The 20,473-nt window shown below is 44.5% G+C and overlaps 2 protein-coding genes across 5 annotated transcripts in view; one reads left to right on the forward strand and one right to left on the reverse strand.

The window, feature by feature from the left end:
• LOC111954161 (RNA-binding protein 25) overlaps positions 1 to 12,014 on the forward strand; it is a 44,950-nt gene extending 32,936 nt beyond the window's left edge. Inside the window, exons 3-17 of one of the 4 annotated variants that reach the window (XM_070435775.1) lie at positions 1,542 to 1,747; positions 2,048 to 2,105; positions 2,448 to 2,617; positions 3,077 to 3,265; positions 4,269 to 4,355; positions 7,544 to 7,821; positions 7,900 to 8,017; positions 8,099 to 8,188; positions 8,433 to 8,506; positions 8,786 to 8,936; positions 9,165 to 9,801; positions 10,148 to 10,458; positions 10,767 to 10,865; positions 10,957 to 11,004; positions 11,169 to 12,014. In XM_070435775.1, coding sequence (XP_070291876.1) covers positions 1,542 to 1,747; positions 2,048 to 2,105; positions 2,448 to 2,617; positions 3,077 to 3,265; positions 4,269 to 4,355; positions 7,544 to 7,821; positions 7,900 to 8,017; positions 8,099 to 8,188; positions 8,433 to 8,506; positions 8,786 to 8,936; positions 9,165 to 9,801; positions 10,148 to 10,458; positions 10,767 to 10,865; positions 10,957 to 11,004; positions 11,169 to 11,261 — 2,609 coding nt within the window. In that variant the 3' untranslated portion in view covers positions 11,262 to 12,014. Of the gene's footprint in view, positions 1 to 1,541; positions 1,748 to 2,047; positions 2,121 to 2,447; positions 2,618 to 3,076; positions 3,266 to 4,268; positions 4,356 to 7,543; positions 8,018 to 8,098; positions 8,189 to 8,432; positions 8,507 to 8,785; positions 8,937 to 9,164; positions 9,802 to 10,147; positions 10,459 to 10,766; positions 10,866 to 10,956; positions 11,005 to 11,168 lie in introns of all 4 variants that reach the window. The other 3 variants (XM_070435774.1, XM_070435773.1, XM_070435772.1) reach the window with 3 other exon arrangements.
• Positions 12,015 to 12,235: 221 nt separating this feature from the next.
• On the reverse strand, positions 12,236 to 20,453 carry LOC111954162 (eukaryotic translation initiation factor 2 subunit 1). Its single transcript, XM_023973675.2, has 8 exons — positions 20,289 to 20,453; positions 19,305 to 19,547; positions 19,115 to 19,194; positions 18,520 to 18,671; positions 16,409 to 16,515; positions 15,651 to 15,748; positions 15,363 to 15,506; positions 12,236 to 12,858 (listed from the first exon to the last, which is right to left on the reverse strand). The coding sequence occupies exons 2-8, from the start codon at positions 19,543 to 19,545 to the stop codon at positions 12,733 to 12,735; spliced, it is 948 nt and encodes a 315-aa protein (XP_023829443.1). The 5' UTR covers positions 19,546 to 19,547; positions 20,289 to 20,453; the 3' UTR covers positions 12,236 to 12,732.
• Between the last annotated feature and the right edge of the window lie 20 nt (positions 20,454 to 20,473).

Genomic DNA, 20,473 nt, shown 5'->3' on the forward strand with positions numbered 1-20,473 from the left:
TTTAAATTGTTTAACTTGGTCACAAATGTTTCGGGTAGCTTCCACAGTTCCCACAATAAGTGCCAGAATTTTGGCCATTCCACCTTACAGAGCTGGTGTAACTGAGTCAGGTTGTAGGCCTCTTTGCTCGCACACGCTTTTTCAGTTCTTCCCACATATTTCTATGGGATTGAGGTCAGGGCTTTGTGATGGCCACTCCAATACCTTGATTTTGTTGTCCTTAAGCCATTTTGCCACAACTTTGGAAGTATGCTTGGGGTCATTGTCCATTTGGAAGACCCATTTGCGACCAAGCTTTAACTTCCTGACTGATGTCTTGAGATTTGCTTCAATATATCCACATAATTTTCCTCCTCATGATGCCATCTATTTTGTGAAGTGCACCAGTCCCTCCTGCAGCAAAAGCACCCCGTGCTTCACGGTTGGGATGGGTTCTTTGGCTTGCAAGCCTCTCGTCGACTATTTCTCTCCCTACCATTTGTATTTCATATACCTTTGATTATTGGATGTTCTTATAGGCACTTTAGTATTGCCAGTCTAATCTCGGGAGTTGATAGGCTTGAAGTCATGAAGAGCGCTGTGCTTCAAGCATTGCTAAGAGCTGCTGGCAAACGCAGTAAAGTGCTGTTTGAATGAATTCCTATGAGCCTCCTTCTGCCTACCACCGCTCAGTAAGACTGCTCTATCAAATCATTGAGTTAATTATAATAAACACACAGAAATACGAGTCTTTGGTCCTTAATATGGTCAAATCCGTAAACTATCATTTAGAAAACAAAACGTTTATTCTTTCAGTGAAATACGGAACCGTTCTGTATTTTATCGAATGAACGGGCGTCAACCCTAAGTCTAAATATTGCTGTTACATTGCACAACCTTCAATGTTATGTCGAGCCAGGCGGCCCAAACTGCTGCATATACTCTAACTCAGCTTGCACTGAACGCAAGATAAGTGACACAATTGCCTGCTAACATGTATTTCTTTTAACTAAATATGCAGGTTTAAAAATATATACTTCTGTGTATTGATTTTAAGAAAGGTATTGATGTTTATGGTTAGGTACATTTGTGCAACGATTGTGCTTTTTTTTCACCGCTTTGATTATATGCAACGCAAGACAAGCTAGTTAACTACACATAGTTGATGATATTACTAGGTTAACTAGCTTGTCCTGCGTTGCATATAATCAAAGCGGTGAAAAAAAATAACAATCTTCACATAATCACTAGTTAACTACACATAGTTGATGATATTACTAGGTTAAATAGTGATTATGTGAAGATTGTTATTTTTTTTTTAATAAGAGAAGTTTAATGCTAGCTAGCAACTTACCATGGCTCCTTGCAGCCACAAGGTCCTTTTGATGCTGCCCTCGCGTAACAGGTGGTCAGCCTACCACTCAGTCTCCTCGTGGATTGCAATGTAATCGGTGTCCAAAAAGGCCGATTGCCGATTTTCTTTTTTAGTTATGAAAACTTGAAATCAGCCAAAATTAATCGGTCGAGCTCTAGTATACATTATCGCATTGTCTCTATTCCAGGTACCCCAATGATACCAGTCCACATGGGTATTATGACCCAAACCCCCGCGGTCTTGGTGCCCACCTCCATGCCTGTGGCACCCAGGAAGGAGGCCGCCCTGGTGAAGGCCAAGGAGACGGACGAGAACAGTGGCCCCACCACCACTGTGTTTGTAGGGAACATCTCAGAGAAAGCCTCGGACATGCTGATTCGACAGCTGCTGGCGGTRAGGAAGGGGAACTTGAATGCAGATGCTTTGGAAAGAGACATTAAGCTTTATTTAGGCTATAAACAGTGTCTTTAGTCAAGTCGTGCTCGTGGAATGGACAATTGAAACCACCTTTCTGAGCCAGGATAGTTGTTAATTTTGCTTCTGTTTTTTTGCATGTGACGGTGCAGCCTTTTAGGTTTGATTTATAAAAGCTGTTTCCCTTTTGACCAACAATGTTTTCCCCTGATACTCTGATGAAAAGCAATGTCCTTTAGTAGGTCCCTGTAGTAAAGCAAGCAATTATTCACTCTTCAGAAATGTGGCCTGGTCCTAAGCTGGAAGAGAGTCCAAGGAGCCTCTGGAAAACTTCAAGGTAAAAACAGAACAGGTACAACAMTTCTAAAGTACTCTACCACCATGTAAGTCCAATGTCACCCTCACCAAGGCGTGCTTTGCCAATGTGAAGCAACTACTATTTAGTGAGAAAAAAAATGTGTAGGCTCCTGTTCAGTAGGCATTAATCAGAAGAAAGCAGATTAAAAAAGGTTGTAACTACATGGACTTGTCTGATAAGAAACACCCGTTTAAATGTTCCATTSCATGCCCTAATGAACACGACCCTGCTGAAGCTATTCCTCATTCCTGGTCGCAACTCCGATGGCTGTGTATTGATATAAACCCTCGGTGCCAATCCTTCCTTCTCTATTCTCTCCAGCTTTTGGGTTCTGTGAGTACAAAGAGCCTGAGTCAACGCTGCGGGCCCTGCGGCTGCTCCACSAGCTGCAGATCGGGGTGAAAAAGCTGCTGGTGAAGGTGGACGCCAAGACCAAGGCCCAGCTGGATGATTTCAAGGCCAAGAAGAAGAGCAGCACCAACGGCAATGGGGTGGGTAATGTAGTGGGGAAGGGGGACACTCCGAGCTGGAGGGATGGGAGAGGGGAACGTCACATTACCATGTAGGTTATGGGCTAGTTTCTAGGACACATTAGTCAAGGACTAGGCTTAATCTATTTCAATGGAATCTCTATTGAATTAGCTTTTTAGTCCTGGACTAGGCTTAATCTGTGTTTGGGAAACTGGTCCTAAATGTTGAATGAAATTAAAACCTTCAGCCTCCTGCCAGTATGCCGGTCTGAGTGACATCCAGTGGAGACTATGATGGATCCAGCTCTCGGAGGCAGGGTTGGCTAAACGAATGGGGAACTCTGGCGAAAGGCCTGAAACAAAATAGCTCCTTATACTTCAAATAATTTTTTTAAACAAGTGAGGCTGAAGATGAGTTGACTTGGATGTAATACTAACCCGCCTGTCTCTCTCGCGGTCTCTKTTTCTTTCTGCTTAAAGGCAAAGGCAGAGGGTGGAAAAGAGGAGGCGGAGGGARAGGAGGAGGTGATCGACGAGGACACTAAGAGGCGGGATCAGGTCGTCAAGGGCGCCATCGACGGTCTGATCCGCGAGTATGCCAGCGAGCTCAATGCTGCCTTGAATGATGAGTCCCCCCACCGCAGGAAGAAGAAAGAGAAGAAAGAAGAGGTATTTAGGGCTACTTTCTCTTATCTCACTTTAGATTTACCTGGTAGACGTTGGTTGGGGGTTGTGATTGTATTTGGGCACATTATATACRGTCATGACCGAAATTATTGGCACCCTTGATAAAGATGAACAAAAGAAAAGGCAGGATAAYGCCTMSSSAGTGGCGCGGTGGTCTAAGGCACTGTACTGCAGTGCTAGCTGTGCCACTAGAGATGCTGGTTTGAGTCCATGCTCTGTCGCGACCTGGGATACCCATGGGGCGCTGCACAATTGGCYCAGCGTTGTCACGGGAGGGTTTGGCCGGCAGGGGATGTTCTTGTCCCTTCGCGCTCTAGCGACTCGTGTGGCGGGCCRGGSACAATGCACGCTGACACGATCGCCAGGTGTATGCTTCTGGGTTAAGTGGGCATTGTGTTAAGAAGCAGTGCGGCTTGGCTGGGTCGTGTTTCGGAGGACGCACGGCTCTCCCGAGTCCATACGGGAGTTGCAGCGACGGGACAAGACTGTAACTACCAATTGGATATCCCGAAAAAAAGGGAAATAAAATGGACTGAACAAAATGGTATGTTCAAAAAAATGGGGAAATMATTTTATATTTATCCAATTGCCTACATTGTATTTGTTGGTATACGAAAGTCTGGATAGGGATTAAGTCTAGTCCTGAGGAGTATCCTACGTACCTGGTGTGAGGAGTTGGTGAGATAACGTTGGTCAACTCTGAGTTCAACTCGGGATAACAGGTAATTCGAAAGTGTCTCACCTTTTAGCYAGGTCCATTTCTATGGCAATGAATCCTTCAGCACTAACCTGGTCCGGTGCAGGCTAACTCCATTTAACCTAAATAAAATGACTGTGCCATGACTTGAGGACCAATCCCCTTAATTTGAGGAAGACTACAGATTCAACATTTTGTATTAAATCGTAGTTTTTTTTCTTCTGTCATTCTGGWTGACAGCATGACCCTGAACACTATCCCTTCTTCCTGCCTCCCATCGTCCCTTAGGAGGATATCAACGCAATTGACGGATTGGAGGATGACAAGAGAGACCTGATTTCTAGAGAGATCAGTAAATTCCGCGACACCCACAAGGTATATTACCTTACTCATCTCTCTCACTCACATTGCAGGTTTTTGGAAAAGAAGCTACACACGATAGTAGTACACTCCTTTTGGGTTTTCACACTTACTGCTAGTGGACATTTTGTGCAAGGACCTGTTTTATATAGTCTAAATCAGGGATGGGCAACTCTGCTGGGGGTGGGGGCCACAAAATCTGAACTCATCATGAGGGGCTGCAGTTGCTCGCGGGTCTGCGTACCCACATCCATACCCCCCCCCCCACACACACACACTGCGAGCAAAACATTTTGGTGGCCCCCCCTTTTGACAGTGGATATATATATATATTTTTTTTTGTGCAATTCTACTCACTTTGCCTTGTGGTTGGGAAAAGGGTTGCAGTTTTTTTTCTTTTCTTTTTTCTGACTGAGACCGACTAACAAAATCAATGGGGGGCCCCCCGGCCGGTAATTCCACCATGATAACACGTTTAGATAGTTTAGCGGCCAGCTAACTTGGCAATCTAAAWCATTTTAGCTGACATGGGCAAATTGACTATCAGTGACTGACAAAACAAGAGTAAAACTGCAGATGTACAACCAAATTTTGAAATTCAAAAGGCCCACGGGCCACCAGTTGCCCATCCCTGGTCTAAATTTAGGATGGGAGAATAGTTGAATTTTTACGTCAAAATATTGCATACCTTGCTCAAAAATCTCAATGTGAAATATCTGGATTTGTAGTATTGTCACCGTTTTCAAACCTAATTTGACTCGTGTCGACGGGACATTTTATTTTGTATATATTAGGGTATTTAGGTGTGATAGTATAGCTGGCTAGATCCATAGCTCATTCATCACACACAAACAAAATGCATGGCGACAATGTAAAGTTACCTTAAAGCTAATCTATTCATTAAACCCCGCCATTATGATAGAGATCATATGGTGACTAAAGCAAGATGAATCTCAGAGCTTTGGAAAAAGTTGTCGAGGATAGCATGTAAGTATGAGCTTTCCTTTATTTTGTACATATACTGGGCGCTCCCCCCTCGAGGATTCGCATAGGGGCAACTGCACAGGCACTCTGGCTTACAGTGGTGGCTGAGGTTGTGGAACTTAATGAGAACCTCTCAACACACAGCCCATCCATTAGATACATGTCAACAGAATGTTGGTCTTGCTTTTAGACCAGTTATTTGCCATATGTGGAGAGAACCACGCCGTTTTGTTGTTGAGTTCCATCTATTTATCATGTTGTACGCAAGCCAGAGAGGCCAGTGAACCTGTGTGAGTCCTCTGTAAATGATGACCATTCTACATAATGTGTGTGTAAAAGTCAAGTCACTGAGACTCGGTCAATAACCACTGCAGTGATTTGGGCTGTAGATTGTACTGTTATAGCAGTGGGGGGGGCGCCCCTCCACAGCACTCTGCGTTCTGAAGACTAGCCAGGTGAGTTCCAACCCACCCTGTGGATAAGTGTGTGTGTGTTAGAGAAAAGGCCCATCTCTCCTCGTCCTGTGTCCAATTGTCAGTCCCTCTATTTCTGTATTTGATTCTCTCTTTCCCTCTTGTCACTTTAGCTCTTTCTCCCTTTATTCTCTGAACTTGTCCGTCCCCTTCCTGATTTCTAACTGCCGTTCACCGCCTTCATCTTCATTTTCACGCGGCCATTATTTGTGGGGTTCATAATCTACGGCAGTAGACTTGTGGTAAAGGAGGTACTAGTAATACGTAATGAGATCCTTTCTCAAGCACAAATGGTAAGGCCTATGCTTGATATAGAAGGGGAACGTCATGTACCTATGGCCTACCTGCAGTTACTCTATGCCCAAKCGGTCACCAATGGAGTGCAGAGCAAGGTAAGTTCAAGTAGGAAGACTTAACCAATCAGACCCCTTCCACCCATGCCCATAGTACCAGTGTGCTCTCTTCTCTATTTCACCCATCTCTCCTTTTCTGCCTGTTTGTTTTCCTTGCTCTTCGTCTTAAGCTGCACTAGACCCGTGGCTCTGTAGTCTGGATCAGACCAGGAGGACAACCATCTGTTGTTTGTTATGGACTGCTTTTAGCGGTCTGACCTTGTGGGAAAGGCCCATAGGTAACCTGTGGTCTCACTGTATTTCACAAAAACCCCAACACAAACTTGAGCCTCACAGTGTATTTAGAATGCATGGTTTGTAATTGTCTGTAAATCAGTTGAGTACATGGGGAGCCATGGGCGTAGTGCTAGGAGGGAGTTGTCTCTTAGCGTGTGTCTGGGAAATCGAGTCACGGGAGAACTACAGAAGACCGAAGCAGGGGTAAGAGCCTCTACGATTTAATTTACCTGTCCAGAAAATGTTTAAAAGAAAAGATGTACCAGGATGTTTCACGGCTTTCTGTTTTTACCAATGTACCCCATAGAAGTTAACGGTTGTTTTTGATGATTTGCTTGAGGGAAAGTGAATCTCCCCCCTGTGTATCGTTTGACCTGCTTTTCCTTCCAGGCCTAACTTTTATAGGCTTGTAGGGGCTGCGACGGGCTGAAATCCGTAGCTCAACACCTGTAAGTCACCAACAACTAGTTTCACAAAAGGATTGACGCCTTTTTTTGTTTTGTTGTTTCTCTTGTAATGAGGACACTGACTTGGGAGAGAAAAAGCGTTGTCTATCAAGCAGCTCCTTTTTCTCGTTTGGAATGCCTTTGACACGGCCAACAAGATGTCGTCTTTGACCTCAAAGTGGTTTCCAGTGTCTTTTTTTTAGTTAACTTGTAAGTCGCCCTGCTTGTGCTAAACAATCATTGTACTGTATTGATACTGTGGTCTTTAACTGATGGCCCGCAGGCCAAATCCGTCCTGCAAGCCGATTTATATTTTTTATTTGGTCCCCAAGGTTCTCAGTAARATAAACGAAATCATGCTATACATGGACAAAGGAGTGCCGTGTCTCATGACAGCTTGTTGTTATTTTCCCATAGAAACTCTTAGCCCTGCCAAGGAGCGGCTGTTGGGCCAAAACGTCAGCCTCTAACTCAACTACTTCATCCTTAGATAACAGRAATCTACATTGTTACAGTAGTCCCCTTCGCCCCCAGAGCCTGGAAGCCACTTCTAGATCCACTTCTGTGCACTTAGAGAAACGTGTGACCCAGCCTTACTGTGCTCCTGTTCTGTTGCATGGCTGTCCTCCCCGGAGCCTCCAATTTATCAACCTCCTCTGTTCTCTTTGCAGAAACTGGAGGAGGAGAAGGACAAGAAAGAGAAGGAGCGTGCAGAGTTTGATCGCGAGCGACGGGAGAGGGACAAGGAGAGGGAACGCGAAAGGGAGCGMCGGGACCGCGAGCGGGAGAAAGAGCGCGAGAAAGAGCGTGAGAAGGAGAGGGAGCGCGAGCGCGAGAGAGACCGTGAACGGGACAGGAGTGACCGTGATCGCAACCGGACGAAAGAGAGAGAGCGGGAGTGGGAAAGGGAGAGGAGCCGCGACAGGAGCAATGACCGCAGCCACTCCAGGTGTGTGTTTTTAAATAAAGCAATGAATTGTGAAGTAAGGAATGATTGGGAGGTAACTAGGTTGATGTTATGTTGTAGAGAGGTGAGTCGCGACAGAGACAAGGACAAGAAGCGTGACCAGGAGGATGAGGAGGAGGTCTACGAGCGGAGAAGGCTGGAGAGGAAACTCCGAGACAAGGAGGCAGCCTATCAAGAGGTAGCTTAGTGGCGTGAGAATCATGTGTGTGTGTGTTGGCTATGAAATGTTGCTTAATTTCTGTCTCGTGTCTGTCTGAAGCGTCTGAAAAACTGGGAGGTCCGCGAGAGGAAGAAGGCTCGAGACTACTCCAAGGAGTCTGAGCGGGAGGAAGAGCGCAGGAGAGAGATGGTAGGAAGAAATACAAACCCCGTTCTCACCCTCGCATGGCATTCCTGGGTCGTGTTGAGCAGGGAGAAAACCYTTTGAAACAAGGGGCGGGACTACCTGGACTTTTCCAATGGGAATGATGATTTTCATTGTCYGTTGTGAAACGTTTTGCTACGCTGTGCCCCGGGTTTACCACTGATCTGGGTGTGAAATGTCCTACCGTAGACATAATTGGTATGTTTCCATTCATCATTGTCTCCTACAGACTAAAGAAAGCAAACGGCTGAAGGAGTTCCTGGAGGACTATGATGACGACAGAGATGACCCTAAGTACTACAGGTGACCACCAGCACATTTCATTCATTTATGATGCTGATCCGCTAGGTTTACATACTACAGAAGATAAATCGKAATGAAAGATATAATTGAGACCATTTTAATGTCGATAATGTAAGCTGTCAAGATGATGGCGGTCTGAAATGACAACATATGTTTTTGGCTTYGACATTTGGGAAGAGAAATCTCCCTTCTTAAAAAAACAAAAACAAACTTGAAGACATTTGTTGATGAGTGTCAGGGCCATTGTTATAAAGGTGTTGTTCCGTGTGCGACCCCTAGGGGCAGCGCACTGCAGAAGCGTCTGAGAGACCGGGAGAAGGAGACTGAGGTGGATGAGCGTGACAGGAAGAGAGAGAAGGAAGAGCTGGAGGAGATCAGACAAAGGCTGCTGGCCGAGGGACACCCAGACCCCGAAGCCGAGATACGCAGGGTGAGAGGGAAAGAGAGAGAGGGAGTGTGTGTGTGTGACTATCTGCCTGACTGTTTATGCCTGAAGGTCATTTTGTCCTCGGATCCCTTTGTCTGTATGTCTGCATTGTAAGTGGGTCTCTATCCATCTGGCTATCTTGGCTACACAATAACGTTAGGCGAGTGTATCCACTTTCCTGACTGTGTAAGCCCCTTGTCTCACACTGCTTCTCTTTACCGATTGGTCCAGATGGAAGAGGAGGCGGAGCGTCTGCGGCAGCCTCCGGTGAAGCTAGAGCCCGACCCTGAGGAGGAGCAGGTACACAAGGCCCCACGGGTGGACCGGGATCGCCGAGGAGACAGGGATCGAGACCGAGGTGATCGGGAGAGAGAGAGAGGTGATCGAGACCGAGGTGATCGAGACCGAGGTGATCGGGAGAGAGAAAGAGGGGAAAGAGACCGAGGTGATCGGGAGAGAGAGGAAAGAGACCGGGAGAGGGGGGAAAGAGACCGGGAGAGGGGGGGAAAAGACCGGGAGAGGGGGGAGAGAGGGGAAAGAGACCGGGAGAGAGGGGAAAGAGACCGGGAGAGGGACAGAGGGGACCACCATGTACCCCATCACCACCCCCACTCTGATGATGATGTGGAAGAGGGGGAGGAGGAGTTTGATGACGACCAATCGGTGTCCAAGCCCTGCCTGAAGCCCACGCTGCGGCCAATCACGGCGGCCCCCTCTGTTTCGTCAGCCAGCGGGGGTGCCACCCCCAACACGCCTTGTGGCGGGGACGAGTCGCCCTCCGGCATCATCATCCCCCACGAGAACTCTCCCCCTCACGAGACCCCGCCTCAGGAGTTCCGCCCCAAGATCGGSCTCAGTCTCAAACTGGGTGAGTTCGGTCGGTGGGACATGCTAGGTCTAGAATCATCTGGACATAATGACAACTATAGTGCTAACTAACTAATGATCTGTTGTGTATATCCAATTAAGCTCCTCAATCACTAATGAAGGGGAAATATCAGGATAATTAAAATAATGAAGTAAGACTGCCTATCTTTACCATTCATTTTTAGATTGAGGCATATAGCTGTATCTGCACAGATGCCTTGGGCCTGACAAACTCTTTAATTTGAGAGGGATGTCACTCAAACTGCTTTAAGATATCAATTAAATGTAACTGTCCTGTTTGAGACTCCATGAAGAAAGGCTTAAAGTATGTCTAAATATCTCTCTAGGAGCCACTAGCAGCCCCAGCCAGCCCAACGTGGCCATCAAACGCAAGAAGCTCACTGTGGACAGCGTCTTTAACAAATTCGAAGACGAGGAGGCAGACGAGGCTCCCCGCAAGCGCAAGCTGGTGCCTCTGGACTACGGCGACGACGACAAGAACCTCCAGAGTGTGGTAGACGGCGCCTCGGGCCTGGCGGCCATCAAGGGCGCCAACACAGAGGAGAAACGCAAGCACATCAAGAGCCTGATCGAGAAGATCCCCACGGGCAAGACRGAGCTGTTCTCCTACCCGCTGGACTGGTCCGCCGTGGACTCGGTGAGGATAGGATGTGGCAGTACCCTGCTTTCCAGTCTGTTTCTGCTCTCTTGCCAACTAGTTCTGTGTTAGCAAGAGCGCAGAAACCGACTGGAAACCAGACTAGTGGTGGGCAGACCAGAGGAAATATGACATACAGATAACGCTGGTTGGTTTTGATAATTCAACGACTAGAAGCTGTAGTCCAAGGGAATTGCTGATGTAGCCCTTTGTCAAAGTAGAAAATGTGTTTCCCTACAAAACTGGTACAGACCTATATGAATAATATCTGGTGCAGTGACTAAAGTACTGCTGACTGTCCTCCCCAGACTCTGATGGATCGACGCATACGCCCCTGGATCAACAAAAAGATAATCGAGTACATTGGAGAAGAGGAGGCTACGCTAGTCGATTTTGTCTGCTCAAAGGTGTGTAAGCGTGATTRACGCAATTTACTGGGGAGCTGGTGTTTTTGCAATATGAGTTTCATTCTGATTCCTTAATTTTGACCTCCCCCAGGTGATGGCTCATGGTACACCACAGGGCATCTTGGATGATGTTGCCATGGTGAGTATCCCGGGAACATTCTCAGTTGTCTGTCCAGCTAAAACAGATTTAACTGTGTTTTGATCGAAATATTAAACAGGCCTTAAAAGAGCATTGGTGAACTGCTTTTGGTCTCCTGATTTTAAAGTACTGTAATTAATCTAACTGCAATTCTCTACACCAAGGTTTTGGATGAAGAAGCAGAGGTCTTCATCGTCAAGATGTGGCGGTTGCTGATCTACGAAACGGAAGCCAAGAAGATTGGGCTGGTGAAATAAGAAACCCAAGAAAGCACTGAACGAATCCAACTTTTTCTAATAGAGTAATCTGACTTTAGTGTTGTCAGTCACCAAAAAGACTTCTCAATTTGAGCGGCCTAAAATCAAATGGGCTCAACCTAATACCCCAACAGCATTCACTCGTTGAGCTCCCRTTTTCTCATTCTTCCAATAGACTCTGGTACATGTCATGTTACTCTACTGCAGCTGCTGACTTTGTATTGGTGTATAGCCTACGTGTGTGCTTGAATGACTGACGACGTGCTTATTGAAGATGCATGAAAGCAACCACTTGGACAATGACCCTACTACAGTTTCTTGGCTCGAGTTGGATGTTCTGWGGGTGACAGTGGAGGTAGCGGATTAGGGGTTAACGGTTGAAGAGAACATAGCTACTAAGCTGTGGAAAGAAGTTCACCGTTCTGTTTCTCTATAGTTTTGTGACGTTAGTACTCGGAACCATTCACAACTTCTATATCATAAAAGTTATTTGACTGCTGTTTCGACGTGGCATCTGCTGAGTGAAACTTCTGTTTATGCGAAGGGTAAACCTTAAAGGTATTTTTGTTTTTGTATTACAAACAATACTTTCTATAAATTCTGCTATTGAACATTTGAYTTGTGGTTGGTTGGTCTTGTAACACAGGCAACAGCACCGCCTGGAAAGGATACTGATTTGTGTAAACATTGTTTCCATTTTTTCTTTTTGTACCAGTGGAAATTTTGTTTGGAATAAAGATTTTTTTTAAAGAATTGTATACTTGGGTTTTGTCAATAGAAATGTGATTTGGCCCAGTGAGTCTTTCATACACCAATAGTTTAAATAATTGGTATTGACTAGATATGTCTGGGAGTATGAAGAACCACTGTGCCATGGTACAAGCGCTTTAGGATAGCTATTAAAGTTTAAAAATGTGATTTTTCTACACAATCAATCGGAGCACAGCTGCAATTCATACCCAAAACCACTAAGATCAAACTTGCAGAACTTTATTGATGTCATGAGCTACACACGAGCAAGATCCTGCCAGTAAAAATCCATACTACTGGAGGAGGAACAGCACATAAGTAACCCAAGCCAGTATCACACAAAACTAGAGCCTATACCTCTTTACACACATCACTTCCTGTGAATTTGCAATGGACACTGGGGCTCTTTTCCAAGAAAGTAAAAGGCCACTGCTTGTAAACAGTTTCCTGCATATATATATATATATGGGTATAATTGATCCAAATTRGTGTTTGTACTGTAAAATGGTTACTGGTATAGTTTGTCTTACTTGCTTTAAAACATTTCCGTCTATCCATTTCTAGACTTGAGAGAATAGCAATGTATGTTTCCATCTTCTGAGAAGTCCCTAATTATCAATTTAGAGGGTTATTAGCCAGTGAATACATCTGTGGGACTATGGCCAAGTCTGTCCATCCTTTTGTTTTCTTCCAAACATCCCTTCTTTCAGGGCTGACTGGACTAGTCCTCCGCTTTAGCCTCCATCTCTCCGTCCTCGTCGTCTCCATCCACCTCTGCATTCTCCCGCTCTAGCCTCTCAAGCTGACGGGCCAGCTCGGTCTCGTCCGTGTCCGTCACCACCTTTGCCTGAGGGGGGGGGTATAACAAGAACATTACACCGCATTTAGTTATTTAGCAGATGCTCTTGTAATCAATTAATTCACTCAAGGGGAGTGGGATATGCAACAACAAAAATGTAGAATCCAATTCACAAATAGGACAAATATAAGCACCCACCTAATTATTGTAAAGGTAAGTAAAACAAAACATTGGTGCTAGGAAGAACAGGCACAACAGTCAAGTTGTTATTTACTGATAGTTTGTAAATTACTTTTTTTATATATCCCCAGAGATTGAAAGTAGTGTTAGGTTTAAGCTCTGTGTATGAGAWGTGTAATTATTTAGTKGATTGCAGGGGACTGAAGGAATGCACTCCAAATAAATAAAGGCCTCCTGGCTGATAAGATATGCATGGAGAAATCCTGGGAGATAAATCGAAAAGTACTGAAGTACATCTTTGTGGAAGGGGATRAGAGCTACGGGTGTAAATGGACACTGCACTGTATTGAATGGACGTATTCAGGTGGTACATCTTCGCCGAGTCAACATTTGAAACATCAGAGTTTGGGCTCTTTTGTATGATGGACATGACACATGCACTTCATGGGAAGTAGCATCAAAGGCCACGAAGAGAGAAACCACCTTTCGCATAAKTACTTTGGTATTCCCTCATACTACTGGCAAACTGACCTCCCATCTCTGCATCGTTTTCTCACCCAACCATCTACTGTATCTACAGTGCCTTCAGAAAGTATTCACACCCCTTGACTTTTTCCACATTTTGTTGTGTTACAGCCTGAATTTGAAATTGATTAAATTGAGACTTTGTGTCACTGGCCTATAACAAAACACCCCATAATGTCAAACTAAAATTATGTTTTTGGACATGTTTACAAAACGGGCCTCCCGAATGGCGCAGCAGCCTAAGGCACTGCATTACAGTGCTAAAGACGTCACCGCAGACCCGGGTTCGATCCCAGGCTGTGTCGCAGCCGGCCAAGACCGGGAGACCCATGAGGCAGCACACAATTGGCCCAGCATCATCCGGGTTAGGGGAGAGTTTGGCCGGCTGGGATGTCCTTGTCCCATCRCGCTCTAGCGACTTCTTGTGGCGGGCCAGGCGCATGCACGCTGACTTCGCTCACCAGCTGTAAGGCGTTTCCTCCAACACATTGGTGCGGCTGGCTTCCGGGTTAAGCGAGCAGTGTGTCAAGAAGCAGTGCGGCTTGGCAGGGTTGCGGCTTGGCAGGGTCGTGGCTTTTGACCTTCACCTCTCCCGAGTTTGTACGGGAGTTGCAGCAATGGGACAATTGTATATCACGAAATTGGGGAGAAAAAGGTGTAAAAAGTACAAAAAAACATTATGTTTACAAATTATTTAAAAATGAAAAGCTGAAATGTATTGAGTCCATAAGTATTCATCCCCTTTGTTATGGCAAGCCTCAATAAGTTAAGGAGTAAAAACTTGCTGAACAAGTCACATAATAAGTTGCATGGACTCACTATGTGCAATAATAGTGTTTAACATTATTTTTGAATGTGTACCCCACACATACAATTATCTGTAAGGTTCCTCAGTCAAGCAGTGAATTTCAAACACAGATTCAACCATAAAGACCAGGAAAGTTTTTAAACACCACAAAGGGCACCTATTGGTAAATGGGTAAACATAAAAAGCAGACATTGAATATCCCTTTGAGCATGGTGAAGTTATTAATTACACTTTTTCACTATAAAAGATACAGGCGTCCTTCCTCAGTTGCTGTAGAGGAAGGAAACCACTCAGGGATTTCTCCATGAGGCCAATGTTGACTTTAAAACAGTTAAAGAGTTTAATGGCTGTGATAGGAGAAAACTGAGGTTGGATCAATAACATTGTAGTTACTCCACAATACTAACCTMAATGAMAGAGTGAAAACAAGGAAGCCTGTACAGAATACAAATTATTCCAATACATGCATACTGTTTGCAATAAGGCACGAAAGTAAAACTGCATAAAATGTGGCAAAGAAATAAACYTTATGTCTTGAATACAAAGCTTGTTGTTTGGGGCAAATCCAACAAAACACCACTGAGTACCACTCTGCATATTTTCAAGCATGGTGGTGGCTGCATCATGTTATGGGTATGATTGTCATCAGCAAGGACTAAGGAGTTTTTTGTTGTTGATAAACATAAATGGAATAGAGCTAAGTACAGGAAATATCCTAGAGGAAAACCTGGTTCAGTCTGCTTTCTAACAGGGTCCGGGAGACAAATTCACCTTTCAGCAGGACAATAACCTGCCAAAGSTGATTCTAACATGTATTGACTCAGGGGTRTGAATACTTATGTAAATGAGATATTTCTGKATTTTGTTTTCAATAAATGTGCAAACATTTCTAAAAACATTTTCACTTCATCATTATGGGGTACTGTGTATAGWTGGACCTGTTTAAATCATTTTGAATTCAGGCTGWAACACAACAAAAYRTGGAATAAGTCAAGGGGTATGAATACTTTCTGAAGTCACTGCATATCCTCAGTCTCACCTCCATCTGGATGTTGAAGACGCCCCTCTTCTCCTCGATCCTCTCCTTGATGGCTGCCATGGCCTGGTTGAGAACCGACAGGCCCTCGGTGCGCTCCAGAGTGGTTGTGGTCATGACGTAGCGTGGCGGTGCTATCAGATTAATCTAGGGAGAGAATGCACTCGAGTGGTCATACAACGCCTTCGAGAAAGTTGAGGTCAACCACAGAACGACAAAAGGAAATAGATATAGAAATATAATKAAATAGATTAGAAGTATTGAGTATGAGAGTTCCTTGATGCAACCTACCTTGATGGGCATGGCCTCTGTCGAGCAGCTAAGCCCYGCCCTCAGTGCGTCTTTCACAGCGTCAATGCCCTCATACCCGTAGCATGCCACCTCGATGTCTGCAAGGAMGATAGTAAAAATGTATTGTTTAAAGAAAATAAAGTGTCAAGTCGCCATGTTTCTAATTTGAAAACTTCAGAGGAGTTCAATAGTGTCATCAACATGCCACTCTGGAGAACGAATCAATGAACATTATGTAGCATATGTCTCTAATTTCCATAGTTGTGTAGGCACATATATATATATATTTTAACTCCACACATTTGTTTAACTACACACATCAAATATGGAAATACGGACCCAACAAGACTTCATCAGTTAGCCAATAACTTTCCTGCAATTGAAATCCTTGGGTGGGCCGCCTAATCGTTTTTTCAGCTCGCCTAAGTCCAAACAGTGTGGGAAAAATGTTTCTAAATAAATTAGCATCCTAAAATAATGAATTTAGCAGTATAGATTTTCGTATTATGTTCGAGCAAAACACAGCATTAGCCATGGCAAAATGCATAGAATTGCAGTAAATCTGCAACCTTTTCTCTCAGCCGCATAACAAAATGTCTAGAAATGCAGGAAAGTAGCATCAAAACTACCCCCCATATCTTTGCAATGTAATCTACCTGCCATTTATGGATACCCCCYCCACCCCCCCAATTGATCTTCTCTAACATGTCTAGTACATATTCATTGCACTGTTAATGTTGAGTGTGCTGTGATCTGACCTGCTCTGATTTTGACAGCCTGTGGAGTGAGACGCCTGTTGATGTTGTCAATGAGCACGGCTCTCTCCTCCTCGGTCAGGTCTAGCCCATCCAGCATGGCAGGGTCACTGGGAAAAATAAAACATTTTTGAGCATGGATATCTGACTAAATGATATGAGGAGATCRGGAGCAAACACTACACTACAATCCAATTCACACCCGCCTACAATATCTGCGTCCATCTCTTACTAAGAATGACAGATGGTATTTTATTAGGATCCCCATTAGCTGTCGCAGAAGCAGCAGTGACTCTTCCTGGGATCCACACAAGACATGACATAATACAGACCATTAATAGACAAGGACAGCACAAGGGCAGACCTACATAAAAGGTCTTAGTCTCATTGTAAACCTTATTCACACTACAGGGTAGTTCAGCCACACCGTGCTGGCTCGGATATATTATTTTCACATTGTCCTTTCCAGCATGGTTCCAGCAACTATGGAGAATACCTAACCAAGCCAGCCTAACACAGCTTGGCTCAGTCATSTGTACAGTACCAGTCCAAAGTTTGAACACACCTACTCATTCCATGGTTTTTCAGTTTTTTTAAACTATTTTCTCAATTGTACAATATTAGTGAAGACATTAAAACTATGAAGTAACAGATATGGAATCATGTAGTAACCAAAAAAAGTGTTAAACAAATCAAAATATATTTTATATTTCCCAAAGTAGCCACCCTTTGCCTTGATGACAGCTTTGCACACTCTTGGCATTATCTCAACCAGCTTCATGAGGTAATCACCTGGAATGCATTTCAATTAACAGGTGTGCCTYGTTAAAAGTTAATTTGTGGACTTTCTTTCCTTCTTAATGCKTTTGAGCCAATCAGTTGTGTTGTGACAAGGTAGGGTTGGTAAACAGAAGCTAGCCCTATTTGGTAAAAGACCAAGTCCATATTATGGCAAGAACAGCTCAAATAAGCAAAGAGAAACAACAGTCCATCATTATTTTAAGACATGAAGGTCAGTCAATACGGAAAATATAAAGTCCTTTGAGTGCAGTCGCAAAAACCATCAAGTGCAATGATGAAACTGGCTCTCATGAGGACCGCCACAGGAAAGGAAGAACCAGAGTTACCTCTGCTGCAGACGATAAGTTCACTAGAGTTACCAGCCTCAGAAATCAGCAATTAACTGCACCTCAGATTGCAGCCCAAATAAATGCTTCACAGAGTTCAAGTAACAGACATCTCAACATCAACTGTTCAGAGAAGACTGCGTGAATCAGGCCTTCATGGTTTTGTTGCAAGGAGACCACTACTAAAAGGACACCAATAAGAAGAAGAGACTTGCTTGGGCCAATAAACACAAGCAATGGACATTAGACCGGTAGAGATCTGTTCTTTGGTCTGATGAGTCCAAATTTGCGATTTTTGGTTCCAACCGCCGTGTCTTTGTGAGACGCAGAGTAGGTGAACGGATCATCTCTGCATGTGTGATTCCCACTGCGAAGCATGGAGGAGGAGGTGTGATGGTGCTTTGCTGGTGACACTGTGATTTATTTAGAATTCAAGGCACACTTAACCAGCATGGCTACCACAGCATTCTGCAGCAAAACGCCATCCCATCTGGTTTGCGCTTAGTGAGAATATGTAAGGGCTATTTGACCAATAAGGATAGTGATGGAGTGCTGCATCAGATGACCTGAACTCCACAATCACCCGACCTCAACCCAATTGAGATGGTTTGGGATGAGTTGGACTGCAGAGTGAAGGAAAAGCAGCCAACAAGTGCTCAGCATATGTGGGAACTCCTTCAAGAMTGTTGGAAAAGCATTCCAGGTCACTACCTCACGAAGCTGGTTGAGAGAATGCCAAAAGTGTGCAAAGCTGTCATCAAGGAAAAGGGCGGCTACTTTGAAGAACCTGAAATATAAAGTATATTTTGATTTGTTTAACACTTTTTTCGTTACTTCATGATTCCATGTGTTATTCCATAGTTGATGTCTTCACTATTATTCTACAATGTAGAAAATATCAAAAATAAAGAAAAACCCTTGAATGAGTAGGTGTGTCCAAACCTTTTGACTGKTACTGTATTTAGGAAGAAGAGTCACGATACTCACGATACAGCCTGTTTGAAGACGTCGTAGGCGCCGTATCCCGGACGCTTGTACTTCTCATCAAACACCCAGGCGGTGCGCGTGAACAGGCTCTCCAGCTGCTCGTCCTTAGTGTACTCCAGCACCTCAGCCACGTGTCGAAGGATACTGTACACCTGCCACGGACGCCACACCATAAAAACATTTACACCTCGATATCACCTCTGGTCAAGAGGGAAGACTCACAAATGTCAGCCTGGTCCAAGATCTGAGCCCGTATTCATAATGTGTCTCAGAGTATGAGTGCTGATCTARGATCAGGTGCCCCCTGTTTGTAATCATATTCATTATGACTTAAAAGGCTACACTGATCCTAGATCAGCACTCATACTCAGATGCTCTATGAATACGGCCCTGTTTGTGCTTTCTTACGGACTCCTATGGTCATTGTCATCCCAACGACGRCAGTAGTAGGCTGTACAKCACAAACAGATCTGGGACCAGGCTGCACAAACGTCTGAGAGTTTATGACATCGGTGGAACGGAATGATAAATAGAATTTTGTATATTACAGCATCCTCCGGCACGTGGCTGAGTGTTGATGGTGAACCTGACTTACGGTTTTAGATTTGGTGAATTTGTCTTCACATTTGATAGCATCCTCAGGCGAAACTCTTCTCTTTGATAAATCAATGTACCCTGCAAAGAGTTGACAATATGTTTTTTTATATATTTTTTTACCTATAACACAATGTGTACACACACACGGTCTACATTTCTTGACCGGACACACTCAAACCCCGCCTCACCCTTCTCTTTGTCCACTCGGATGACCACCACGCACTCATTGCGTCCGATCCTAATGAGCTTGTTGATGGAGCGGATACGTCGGCGCGACAACTCGCTCAGCAGGATCATGCCCTCAATGTTGTTGTACTCCAGCAGGCTGACATAGGCGCCCATCTCGGCAATGGAGCGCACGTTCACCATCACCACATCCTCCACCTCAGGGAACCGGTGCTGGTAGAACCTACAGCTAAGGTTCGGCATCACTGGGGGGGGTTAGGGAGACAATAGGACAGAGGCCAATATAATGAAAACAGAGAGATATGCTATTCCATATACTTACAAAGGGTTTTAAACAGGCTTTGATTAAACTCTAGAGAGCAACTGAATGAGAGGTCATTAGGTTGAAAAGAGGGAAATGGGACGTAGATTTGGTTGGACAGTCACATCAGTAAAATATAGAATACATTCTCATGATATACAGTGGCAGTTCTCTTTTGTCAATCATTCTTGGTAAAAGTACTGGAACAATTGAAAATAACTTCTTTTTTTTTTGGGGGGGGGGGGGGGGGGGCGACAAGGAGGAGTGATCTGGTGCCGCTAGATTGCAATATCAGAACAAAATGCCAGTCATCTCTCATAGTCATGTAGCTATCCTTGTACTCACTCAACGTCATCTTACTTACCTACCGTTAACTAACTTAGCTACTGTAACGTTAGCTGGCTAGAGCTGAAGATGTTACTAACACAGTGCCATATACACCTGCAAGACTAAACAACTGTCAACATGGATCTATGTCTTCAGTCTGATGTAGAGACATCAACGCATCCACATTTATTCACACACAAAACTGATAATTTAGCTAGCTAGCCACCCAGCTAACCCATTAGCTCATACATGCGGCACATGCACCAGTAGCTAGCTACCTAGCTACGTTACTTAGCCAGTTATTCACAACTCCGGCAAACAGCTGTTGTGTTCGCAGTGATTCGAGTAGATGCCTTACCTGTATCGTATGGTTACAGAACAATACTGTTGAATGTCCTGTATTAGATTTTTTTTAAACGTTATAATATTTATTCAAATACGTAGCTATCGAATTAGGCCCGATTGCTACAACTTCAAATTCATCCGTGGTGTGCGAATTTTTCGACTCGGAAGAGAAAGCGCCCGGTTGACACGCGCAAGCGC

Source organism: Salvelinus sp. IW2-2015, linkage group LG28, assembly GCF_002910315.2.
Source record: "Salvelinus sp. IW2-2015 linkage group LG28, ASM291031v2, whole genome shotgun sequence".
Taxonomy (NCBI): Eukaryota; Metazoa; Chordata; class Actinopteri; order Salmoniformes; family Salmonidae; genus Salvelinus; species Salvelinus sp. IW2-2015.